General features: G+C 41.3%; 1 protein-coding gene across 3 annotated transcripts in view; it reads left to right on the forward strand.

The window, feature by feature from the left end:
• The window catches only part of CNKSR3 (CNKSR family member 3), a gene marked incomplete at its 5' end in the record, with an annotated part of 58,495 nt that overhangs the window by 19,355 nt on the left and 26,520 nt on the right, over positions 1–12,620 (forward strand). For all 3 annotated transcript variants that reach the window (XM_084262407.1, XM_084262408.1, XM_084262406.1), the window contains one exon: positions 9,914–10,077. In XM_084262407.1, the coding sequence (XP_084118533.1) occupies positions 9,914–10,077 (164 nt within the window). The remainder of the gene's footprint in view (positions 1–9,913; positions 10,078–12,620) is intronic.

Raw genomic sequence — 12,620 nt, forward strand, 5'->3', positions numbered from 1 at the left:
TCACAGACGACATTTGCAAGCAACAAAAAAAGGAGAAAAGAGAATTTTCCAGGTTGTGGGAAGAAGCAGTGTTTTCAGACCCTTTTAATCTCTCACCACAGCCATTTAGTTGTCTTTCTTGCCTCCTCTAATGCATGCATAGGACTTGAAAGTCATGTTGCGTTATTAATCTTTTACTATGCTGAAAGCTCCATGTTTGCTGACACTGTCAGTTGTGTCTTCACCAGCAAGATTATTTTTATTAGATTGTGACAAACATTAGGGTATGTTCACTGGATGTGATGGGTGTCAGAAGAAGCCTGAATAAATTAATTCAAGACTAGACTTTTTCAGTAACAATTAAATCCGAATTTTACAGCTATTGCAGTAGTCTACTACAGTGTGCAGTGCCAAGCTCTTTTTTGTCAGGGGTGGGGAGGACAAGAGATGGAATGGTGAAAAAGGATAACAAGATCTGCTCATGCTTGCTGGAAGTGCTTTTGTGTCAGTGGAGAACTGTTCTAAACCCGTTTGATTGCAGCTGTTTTAAATGCAGGCAACAGATAAATACGCACGCTCTTGCGTGTATATATGTGTGTATATTGGGCAAAGAGATGTTTTTCTTATTTCAGCTTGGAGTTTATAGTAGTTCTTAGGTGCTACTTGAACAATAATATTTGATTAAATAAGTGGGCCTTATTACAGCTATCGTATGTTGCTGTTCTGTTTGGTTTGCATTTCCCTGCAGTGTGCCTGGGGGATGTGAGTTGCCTCTTGCCACAAGCAGGATACTGTTTTTAGGGTGAGCTCTGGGAGGACGATGTCAGCAGTGTCCCTGAAGACACCTTGTGGTGTTGGCTAGGAAGCTACTTGGGCTTCTCTGCCCAGGGCAGGTGTGTTATCTATTTTAATGTGTTCTCAATGCATTTACTGAATGTTGGCTTTCATCACGTGTTTTATTGAAACTTGGCGTGCCAGGTCTATCTGCAGGGAACATATGGATATGCTCTGCTTCCATCTCATTCATTTAGTTTGCCAAACACAATCTGTTACTGCATGGAAAGATCACTTTTTACCAAGTATAGCTGGTCAGTGAAAGCGTACACCAAAGTCAGCAGGAAAAAATGATGTGCATCAGTTTTCAGGTGGGGTTTTTTATTTTTTTTGCATCCTTCCTCTTTCTGTGGTCAGCAGACCTGTTCTGGTGGTGGCTGGAACTGGCAGTGAGTTAGAGCTGAAGTGCTGCCAGCAAGGTACCGTGCTGCCTGGCTTTTGAGGTCTTGAATTCATGAGCCCTTGTTTGCAGTTCCTATTCTTTTTTCTTGGAAACCTTTTTCCCCAAGGTGGGTATTTGGGGTGGTATTGTGGAGCCTGGCTGCCTGGGGTTGAGTGGGAAGCCCTGTCTTTCATCTTTTCTCTCTCCTTTCCTGGTGAATTAAAATTTCAAGCCTAAAAGCTAAATGCTACTGAACGGCCTGGTGTTCAGAGGCAGACACAATCATGTTCTCTCAAGGAAAGTGGGTGACGTTAGCGAGCGTGTCAGCAGCAAAACCTCACTAGGTTATGGCCTGATGTGTGCTGCAGGCGCTCACAGCTGTGCACAGATGTTCAGTCCAGCTCTGTTGGTGAAAAATGCAACTGCCTGTGTATTGTGACCCACCTGCCTTCAAATTGGTGGGAATGCAATGTGATACATCTCTGTGTGAGTATGTTTCCTGGTATAATCTATTTGTTCACATCTAGCATGTGAATGCCCTGTCAGACTGAAAATGACTTTAATTTTTGTCTCTCTGTTTTTGGCATAGTGATCTGTTTCTTCTGTGTAGTAAAGTATGATTTGCCTATGTCTTCATGTATGTGTGTCTATAAGAGACATTTTTCTGGTTAAACCTGTATTTCATTGTGCTGTGTCCTGTTTTCCCCCTCTTTTTAGAAATGTGGCATGCAAGCACAATTAACTTTTCAGCTTCTATGCCATTAAATTTTAATTTTCCCTTTAATTTGAAGCCTTAAAGTGATGTCATAATAAGAAACCCGCTTTGGAAAAAATTAGAAAAAATATTTCCCCCACCCCAACCCTTTCATTAGCTCTCCGAAAAAGAGCTATTAAAAAGAAAGAAAACTCAGTTTTGAGCTTGAATTGAAATGCTTTAGGAATTAAATACCATTAACTGGTTATTTATTACAGAATTGCTTTTATCTCAGTGCATTGTATGCTACTATTCACTCATGTCAAATACATTTTACAGTCCTGATGCAAGTTCTCTCCTTGTCAGCCGAAGGTACAATTGCTCAATTAATTCCCTCTTGCAGTTCCCCCTTCGCCTTTAATCTCTCAAGATGGATTACAACCCACGAGAGCAAATGTGTGATTCACACACTCCATCTCTTTCTCTCTCTCTGTTTTTTGCATTTTGGGGACAGTCTTGCGTTGCTGTTACAGTAAATACTAACACCAGTAGTTAACTTTCACTAGTGCAGAGGTAAGAGTTCTCTCAAGGCTTAGGATAATAGCAATTTAAAGGAAGCTGTTGCCCACACTTGGTGCTGTTGCATGGCATGCATCCCGTGCCGTTTAGCTTGGTGACCCAGCCTGAATGTTTGCCAAAAAGGATACCTTAAGGAGGATCGTAAGAAAGATGACATACTGTTGTGTTTCCTTCTGCAGGCTTCCTCAAGCCTTCAACCATTGCTGTTGGAGTCTTTCAGGGTCAGGTGTGCCTTCTGTGGCATTTTCTTTCCATGAACCTGTTCACCTTCCCCTGAACCTGTGTGTGTGTTGATTATTCATTGCATACTGCTGTGTGAAGAATCACTCCTTTATTGCTTATTTGGACCTGTTTCATGGCACTCCCTAATTCCAGTATTGGAAGAGACTATGCATAAACAGTGCTTTTTCTGTTTTTCTGTGCCACTTCTGGCTTTGTAGGCTTTTATCGTGTCCTTCTCCTCTCTGCAATCTTTTATTCTGCAAAGATGTTGCTCTTACCCGATGTCTGTTTAGTTTCCTGAGACTCCTTTGTGAAGGAAATCCAAGGCGAGTTTTCTGGCTTTTTTAGAGAAAGGTCTTGCTTGCAAACCTGCTGTGTTCTTGGAAGAGTTCAGCAAGCATGTGGACAAAAGCGATTTTGACTCTTCCTTAACATACTTTGTGATTTACCCTCTGAAGTGTTGATTGTAAATTTGAGGACAACTGTAACTGTCTGGAGCATGATAATAGGGACTGCTGGGATGGTCTCAATCAGTGGCTTTGTAGGAAGGATTGATAGAAAGTACGGCACAGTGGAAGGCCTGTCAATCTGAAATAGCATCTATGTGGAGCAACAAAAGGTTAAACACAATCTCCACAGCCCTTCTGGTCAGAATGGTTTACAACCCAAATTTACCCACTAGTTCTTTTATGGCAAGGCAAAGCTTTCAGTTTTGCATTCAGAAGCAGTTAAGGGATTTATGAATGGATTTGAATGGAATGAATGGATTTATTCTGAGGTAGTGTGGACATGTGTGTATGTAGTCTGTTTTTCCAGGCTAAATATGTTTGGAAATACTAAAAATAGGAGTGTGTTGCAAAAGACTTTCTGTGCAACTGTCAGTCGGAGGGGATTATGGAGGGGACAGGGGAGCTTTCATTATCAAAACTGAAGGCTGTGCCTTTTTCTTCTGTCCTGCTGTGACCTTCAGGAGAGCGCTGCCCTTTGCATCCCTGCTGGCAGGGGGAGACCAGCAACATGTCTGGTTCCGCTCATATGAAGCTGGGGGACAGGCAAGAAATGTCTCTACCATTCTGTCTGTTCTGGGCAATGGTGATCCTCAGCAATGCTAGACTGAAGGCCTGGTGAGGCAACGGGCTGTGCTTGGTTAGGGTGCAGATGACTAGACAGAAGTGTGGAAAAGCCACTTAACCATTGCCTGCATGAAGAGAACTTAAAAAGAATCTGGCTTATGCAGGAGCCACTTTGCATTGCTGATAATAAGCTGCTCTTCATTTCTTATTGGCTTTTTTAAAATGCAATTGACACTTCAGATTGTGGTAGTGCTATGAGTGATTGTGAAATTATTTTGATTAAACAATTTGACCAAAAATTGTTTTACCTTTTTTCATGGTAATTCAAAGATGTCTTGAAGTCTTTAATTTTTTTTCCTTGCAAACTAAGGCCTTTGAGCCCCTGTAAGTGGCTTGCATCAACTGATATATAAACTATTGTATTGAAAACTTATGGAATGATAAATGATAAAACAATCAGGCATGCGGGTCCTAGAAAGCAATTTTTTACCAAGGCTCAGATTATTGCTATATTTAAGTTGGGTTTTTTTTTCCTACTGACTGCTCTATCTTTACCTTTTTATTGTCCTTTTAGAGCCAGGGATGACTTTGACAAAGGAATTCAAGACCCTTTGTTTGTAATATAGCAGAAGGAAGGTGGCATCTGTGGTGTTACAGTGGAACAACCTTCCTACTGCATTGACGGTTTGGTTTTTTTCTCCTGGAAAATTTCAATTTGTTCCTTTCTACCCTGTACCTGTCCTACTGAGCTGCTTCAGTTTTTCACAGCTGTCTTACTCTTTTTCTGTATTTTAATCTTTCTCTTAGGTCCTGGTTCACCCACTTATGAAGCAGATGTTTTCTGTCTAGTGTTCCTTTGCTGTCTTGATTTCTTCCTGCTATTAGTTTCTTCCAGACCTGGAAACAGGTGAAGGAAGTTAAGGGAGGAAGCATCATGATAACAGTTATAAAATGATGTGGAATATAAATGATAACATAATAGTAAGTACCATAAAGATCTTCTAGAATTGATGATCTTTCAAAGCTTGGGCAAATGGATTGAAGTTGGTATGTGCAAGGAGACTTGGAGATTAATAGTGGTGAATAAATAGAGTCAGAAGGGGAGATCAGAATAAAAGTAACTTTCTGAAGCAGCAGGGTCAGATTCTTACAACATTTGAACGTGTATTTAAGATTGAGGCAAAAAAAGCTTTGACAATCTGCCCTATCCAAGGGAGACCCTTGATGGGCTGAGTCTTGTAGCCAAATCTTGGTGCTACCCTGGGACACTGGATGCTGCCAGTTTGTTCATGAGTCACTCAACAGAGGAGGGATTGTGTACATTTTCGTAATAAGAAGGTTATATTTCCTTCAGCCAGTGAGCAGCAATCCCCATGGGGATGCTATGTGAAGGTCTTGTACTTATGAGCTCTTCCTCTGTTCAAGTGGCTTGTGCTCCTCCCGCTTCCTTGTGTCAGCTTTGGTAATTTATGAGCTATCCTGAGAATTTGTTCAAGTGTCCAACTAACACAAAATGATCCCTGTCATCTTTGTTTCCCCTCCCTGTTCTTCCTCAGTTCCCTGCCCTATCTCCACTTCTGTGCCCCACTGGAGTATATAGACTCCGAGGTTTTGCAGCAGGAGAGAGTCAAGAAGAGTGGGATGGTGGGAGGAAAAGAGGTGGAAAGTCAGCTGTGGTTTTTTGGCTTGGAGCTGTAATGCATTAATTGTTTTAATTGCTGTACATTTGGTAAATTGTTTGGTAAGGACCAGCACAGAAGTTGAGCAAAAAACATGAAGCTGTTTGACTCTACTTACAAAATCCACATCTCTAGTACTTGGAGAGTCAGGTATGTCATTGCTGAATGGCTAACATCTATCAACTGTAGAAATGCTAATTCTCTCTGAATAGTAAACTGATAGTAGTGGTTTAGACACAAGCTTCTCCCTTAATGCCCTCAGAGTTGTGTTTTCCCCTCAATTCTTATTCAAAATAGCTATCTTAATCTTGGAAACGACTGAGATTGGTATCTGTGCAAATCTGTAAATGTAAGCCCTGTCCTCATGTTTCTGCATGAATGCAAGGTATCCAATGTCTTCTGTGGTGCTTTTCGAGGTGGTGGAAGGTTATTTTAGACAGAAGAGTCTAGACAGTTGTTAGAATCTATTGCACATCTCTACACCTGCCAAAATTTGGGAGGGAGGTTTGTTCAAGTTATACTGCAGCTCCTCAGAGTTTTCATGATACAAATAACACTGGCTAGACTAGGCTCCCTTCCTACCCCCCAAAATCACTGCTGCTATTGTAAAACCCAGGTAATATTCTGTGATCACTATTCCTATTTCCATCTCCCCTCATTCTCCAACAATTATGTAAGTAGGAAGGATGTGTGCCTGTTGTGCGTGGTTTTGATGTACTGACAAGGAATACTATAAAGATTTCTCACATGCAGTTGAGACCAATTGCAGGACCAGGGAGGTGATCACCTCCCTCTACTCATCTCTGGTGAGGCTGCAGCTTCAGCGCTGTGTTCAGTTTTGGGCCCCTCGCTACAAAAAAGACATCAAGGCCTTGGAGCATGTCCAAAGGAGGGCAACAAAGCTGGTGAAGGGTCTGGAACACAAGTCTTAGGAGTTGCAGCTGAGGAAACTGGGACTGTTTAGTGTGGAAAGAGGCTCAGGGGAGACCTTATTGCTCTCTACAACTACCTGAAAGGAAGTTATTGTGAGCTGGGGGGTGGTGGAGTCACAGTCCCTCGGGGTGTTTGAAGAAAGGTTGGATGAGGTACATGGGGCCATGGTTCAGTGAGTAATATGGGTGGTGTTGGGGTGGTTGGACTAGATGACCTTAGAGGTTTTTTCCAACCTCAATGAGTCTATGATTCGATGAGACAAATGCTTTCTAAAAACACTTAGAGTATAAAATGAATAGATTAGACTTTAGGAGATCATATGGAAATAAAGGTACTTATTTACAGAAACAACTTTTTTGAAATAGAACTTTGCTTGCTTGAACCAGCTCCAAGAAGGTGCTTGAGTACTGTAGATTTTTTAAAAAATAGTTTTAAATTTTAAGTTTCTCAAAAATATTCAGACTTTTTAATAGACAATACCAAGTCTGTGTGAGGCTCTGAAGTTCACAGAGTGGAAAGAACAGAGATGTTTGGAAGAAGGAAAAAATGAATGGTTTATTTATGGTTATCATTGGTATTTTAATACTGACATTTTAAACTTAAATATTATTCAGTTTATTTTATTAAACTGATTTATGAGTCCTTTTTTCATCCCTCCCCTTTTCCCTCTTAGAAAAACAGGATTTCTTTTGTTTGTGTTAGATGTTTAAGCATTTCATTCATACAACAAGTAATTAAACAATAGTCTGTAAATGTGGCTGCAATGTCAATTAAAATGCTTAAGATCTTCCCGTATGTTTCTTAATGTCATTTTTACTAATGTTAGGGAACTCATCTTAAACTGTTAGTGAATGTTTGTGTGTGGGTCTGTCTTCACTTCTTGCTTTACATAGTTTTGGTCACTTAATCTTAAATGCGTTTCTAGCTGAGTGGCTGTGTCTCTGTCTTGACTGTTTTGAATTAACATCTATGAGTTTTGTAATATTTTACTTTACAGAATATAGGCTTATTGTGTGAGTATAGAAGTATTTTTTTTAAGGACTCATTAAAATATTCTGGAGGTAGCTGATCAAGTTGTAATAAACCTTCAAAACCAGGCAAGTATGAATTAAAAAAAGCACAGGCAAGCTGAAAACCATAGTTGTATTGGGGTTTTTTTTGGGAGTTATATAAATTTGGGTCACTCATTCTGTGCTAAAACACAAATCTAGAAAGTTTAGTCAACACATGGAAAGGATAGTAGGCAAAAAGTAACACTGCTCCCAAGAAACGTTAAATTGAAAACTTCATGGCACACTGAGTAAAGGGTTTTACTTCAGGTGTTTATGCGATTTGCAATGGAAACTGGGCTTACAGAGGCAAATGATGGGAAACAGTGGTCTGCAAGACGGCATTAAAAATTGGGAATGCCAAATATGCGCACTGTATGTCAGCCTCTGTTGAGAATTTGTTTTGAAAAAATAAATTGTTAAACAATGAAGGCCAAGATCGTTTTATTATTTTTTCCTGGGAAAAGAGTTTGTATAGCCTAAGGGAGAATTTGGTGCCTGTGGGAAAGAGAACACTGGGTTCAATTTTCAAGATTTATGTGGCCTTGCCAAGACAGATGGGAAGAAACAAGAGCGCACCCCAGACAACTGTAGCCCTGGGAGACTCCGCTCATCTTGCATGTGGGTTTCCCCACTCATAATTATGCTTAAAAATCAAGCTGTGCACACGTGCAACTCTGCCCGTGGAGGAGCTGAGCTTCCTCAGCCAGATTATGATGTGTTGCGCTAATTAGGTTGCCCAAATCATACTGAAGGGTGACTGTCAAGTGCCAGGGTGTCTGTCCTTACTAATTTCTGAGCAAGTATGAAGACAAGCGATGTGTGATGAGAGCCCTGTAAGCTGCAGATTTGCTGTGCCTGGGCACTGCAAGGCTGCACCGAATGCTCGCGCTGCTGTTACGAAACAAGGATGTTTCATGTGACTCCTAGAAAACCCCCCTTGTGATGTGTCTCGAATGTTTTCTTGGCAGGAGCATGTGCTGGAAGTGCTTGTTTTCCAGGCTGCTACTGTGGCTCCACGAACAGGACTGAGTCCTGGCCCTCTGGCTCTCATTTTCTTGTAGTTCAGGATGCAGTTCGTGTTTCTCATCTGCAGTGTTCAACATCCTGTCCATCTCAATGGCTTCCTTTTGAGCCAGCATACTGGATAAACATCCTTTATACAGCTAAAGGTTCAAATTTTAAAACTGAGTGGTCAAACAATGTAGCTGTTATGAAGATGCTACAAGATAAATGTCAAATATGGAATCTGAATTTTTTTCCCTCATGTTAGCTATTTTGAGTGAATGTGATATGTTTCTACGAAACAGATATACTTGGAGGTTTAGGTTGGATGTTAGGAAGAGGTTTTTTACTGAGAGGGTGGTTAAGCACTGGAACAGGCTCCTCAGGGAAGTAGTCACAGCACCGAGCTTGGCTGGGTTTGAGAAGTGTTTGGACAATGCACTCAGTCACATGTTCTGACTTGTCTGGCCCCATGTGGAGCCAGGAGTTGGACTTGATGATCCTCAAGGGCCCCTTCCAACTCAGGAGAGTTCGTGATTCTATTCCTTTTGCTCTGTCTGATATGTTGAAGTGCAACAGGGCACTCAGAACACTGTATCATCTTGAAAAGAACACATCCATCCAAATGTTTTCCCTTGATTATCGCTCGTACAGGATCATGAAGAACAGAAGAAATTAGTAGAATACCCAAGAAAACAGGATTAACACATGAAGTTTAATTAAATAAAACAAAAGGAAAACTAGAAATACTTTCTCTAATCACTGACTGGGGAAAAGATACTGTAGAGAACAGGATCACAGAATTGCTATTTAATGTGAGGATTCTGGGATAAAATACTCTGGCTTAAAAATACTTAGCAGGTACAAAAGCGAATTTGATTTTTTACTGGTGTGCGCTGTTAAGCTCTAGCAAGGGGAAGGAATGGCTGATTGAGGAAGCTGCAGGGTCTCATAAATCAAGGAAATAATGAGACTTGAGGCAAACATTGTCGCTTTGTCTTGTTCCATTTTCCTCTCATCATTTATTCAGCATTTTATGTAAAAGCGTATGTGAAACTGATGGTGTTTGCACTTTTGTTTGCTTGTTTAACTGGGCTTTGGGTGAGATGGTTGTTCTTACCTTCCCTTGTTTTAAATTGTATTGGTTTTGTTTTGGTTGCACTTCGGGGATTTGGGTTACCCTGATGGCTTTGCCTATGTGGACACCAAAGGGCCATTCTTTATCCTGGTGTACTTGATCTATAAGGAGCAGGTAGGTTGTGAGGTGACTTAGGTGACCCAAAGATCAGCATAACCTGAGTGCTCCATTTCTATGTCTCTATGGTGCAAGTTCCAGTCTTCAATCTTATTGCAAGTTTGTCATTATTCAGTCTCCCTTTGTGCCTTACACAGGGTTTGTTTGTTTATTTTCAACTGGCAAAAAGGGGAGGAAAAGGCAGAAATTTGTAATCACGTCCTCTTCTCTCTCTTTTGTGCTTTGATAGGCCTGGACGATTGCCTGCAGCAGTATGTCCATAAATTTGAACGAGAGAAGATAAATGGTGAACAGCTGCTACAGATTTCTCACCAGGACCTTGAAGACTTGGGTATCTCACGCATCGGACACCAGGAACTGGTTCTAGAGGCTGTGGATCTCCTGTGTGCACTGGTTAGTTGTGGGGTGAACAGACATGCAAAGAATTTCTTGAAGTGCTCTTTCGGGTGAATAACGAAGGCAGGTTTGATAAGACCAGAGTACCGGTGTGCCTTGCTCTCTGCTACACCTCAGGGTAAAAGGAAACAATAAGAATTCATTGAATTCTTGCAAGCTTTGTGTTAATAGGTCTTTACCACGGTCCTGATAAGAGGCAATGCTAATTTATTTGGCCCCATTTCTAAAGAAAGGGGTTGTGGTGGTATAGAATAGTGTGATAGAACTGCTGTTGAGTAGAGGCAGTCTGTCATAGAAGATCGACTGTTGAAATGACAGCTGCTAATGGTTCCTCACATCAGTTGAAATGCACTTAGGGGTAAGTCAGTCTGTAAAGTGCAGAAAATGGTCTTAAAGGCAAGGGATGTTTTGTTGACTTGGTTATGTTCAGCTCTCCTTGGATTTGGAACTGAAGCTGTTCCTCTGTCTTGCTCCTGATATATAACTGCACAGATACTTTTAAAACAAACAGACTCTGAAAAGAAAAAATATATTTCAGGTTGTTTTGCTAGTCCAGGCTTTTTTTAAAAGCCGTAGTTTGGACACAGTCTGGAAGATGTGTTTGATGTAACGCAGCAGATGAGTGCCAGAGGTATATATGATTACATCAGAGAGAAGGGTGGGAAAGGCTTCCTGATGACTCCTCTGCCAGCACTGGCCCCCCCTTCCCTTCACTCGCAAGGCTTGCAGTACCAAGCATACTTTTCTTAAAATGGATAGTCTTTATTGCTGGTGTGATACATGCTTTATTTGCTGTGGAGAGGTGCTGCAGGGATCCTTCGTACTCAAACAAATTGTCTAGCCCTTACTCAGGAAACCACTACATACAATCTGAAATGTTTCCCAAGGAGTTGCTCTTATATTTGAAAAAGGCTTATTTCTTATTCAGTATTTGATCTTTAAAAAAAAAAAAAAAGAAAAAAATTAACCTGAAAATCTATTAGAGGAATAGAAGCAGCCTGAAATGCAGTTCATGTTGTGGGAAGGGATAATCTGGTGGGTGAGTGAAAAGGTCTGGTGAGTTAGTAAATATACTGTATGCTGCATACAGTCCTGACTGAAGTAATGGACGTGGCAGCCCCTAAAGGCATTTTTTCCTTCTTACTTTTTAAAATATTAGAATAAAAGGAACAAAGCTGGATGACTGCCAGAACCTAAAGCTGTGTTTTATCTCCTACAATTTCCTTCTAATTTCCTTTGTAGACAAAAGTTTTGACCTCGGACCAGTTTCTGGAAATCCTTTGTGAAATGCAGCTTTAGTTAATGTAGTAGAGTTCACATATTGCAGCTGAAATATCCTTATTACCTTTTAAGAGGTGGAGGAAGGATTCCTGTTATAGGTATGCCCTTTGTCACTTTCTTGATGCCCCTTCCCTTGAGGTTTTGGGGATTGTTTAAATAACTTTCTATTCCTGAGGAGGTGCTGTGTGTAAGTTCTAGTGACAGACAGTTTTTTTATTTTGCTTGTGAGAGAGGACAAAGGTTTCCCTATTCCATCTGTATTTGCTCTTTAACAGCCAGTGTGCGTATTGATAAAATTTAGTAGATGGGTGTTTTTGTGTGTGTCTATATGGTGACATTTCTCGAACTTTGGGATTTTGAATTAAAAAGCAAAGGCAATACCTGTGACTATTTATTTGTGGTTTCTGAGTCGTGCCCCACTCCCTGCCCCTCCCAACCCCCAACCGCTCCCCACTCTGTGTTTAGCTCCTTCTGTGGAAATGTGGCATTGTCTAGGCCTGCCTGTGGTTAGGCGTTGAAAGCTGTCACTCTTGTGGGGCGAAGGCAGGGTTGAGAGGGGTTTTGGTGGTTCCCCAATCCTGGAGTTCTTAAGAAGAATTTCCCTTCCTGTCTAGTTCCAGCTGAGCTTCCTTCAGACCAGCGCTTTGCTTCTGTTGAGGCGCAAGAACACCTGTGTCTCTAAATGCGGTGAAGCAGCTGCCTTTTGGAGCATCTTTTTCCTATAGTAACAGTTTAACAGTTTTCAAGCATTGGCTGTACAGACCTTTTCTCCAACCTCAGTAGATCAGTTGTAAAAATCAAGCGTGAAGGTAGCCCTTTCCTTCAGAATGGACACAAACACCCCCACCCACCCCCAACAGGGTTAGACCCTTCTTTGGCAGTTTAGGTGCCAAGGTGAAAATATATCTGCAAGTTCAGGTGTTTGCTGCCACAGTAAGTGAACTCTAGGACCAGGATAGCTGAAAGAGAAATGAATGCATCTCCTCAGAGCAATGGCCACATGTGCAACAGCTGTGGATGAAGAGGCAGCAGGAGAGAGGGTGGCCAGGGACAAAAATGAAGGTTTCCTTTGAGGGCACTTGAGCTGGTCAAACAGACATTTCTGAACAGGTGTTGAAGACTTATTTAAGGAATTCAGAAGATGTATCAAAGAAACTGAATTCCCCAGAAGGGAAAATAAACCCATCAACTTGAGTTGCCTCCATCCTTTTGCTGATGACAGTATTTGCTTGGGGGAGCAAAGGGATGGAAGGAAGACA

This window comes from Gallinula chloropus (genome assembly GCF_964237585.1).
Source record: "Gallinula chloropus genome assembly, chromosome: 3".
NCBI classification, from domain to species: domain Eukaryota; kingdom Metazoa; phylum Chordata; class Aves; order Gruiformes; family Rallidae; genus Gallinula; species Gallinula chloropus.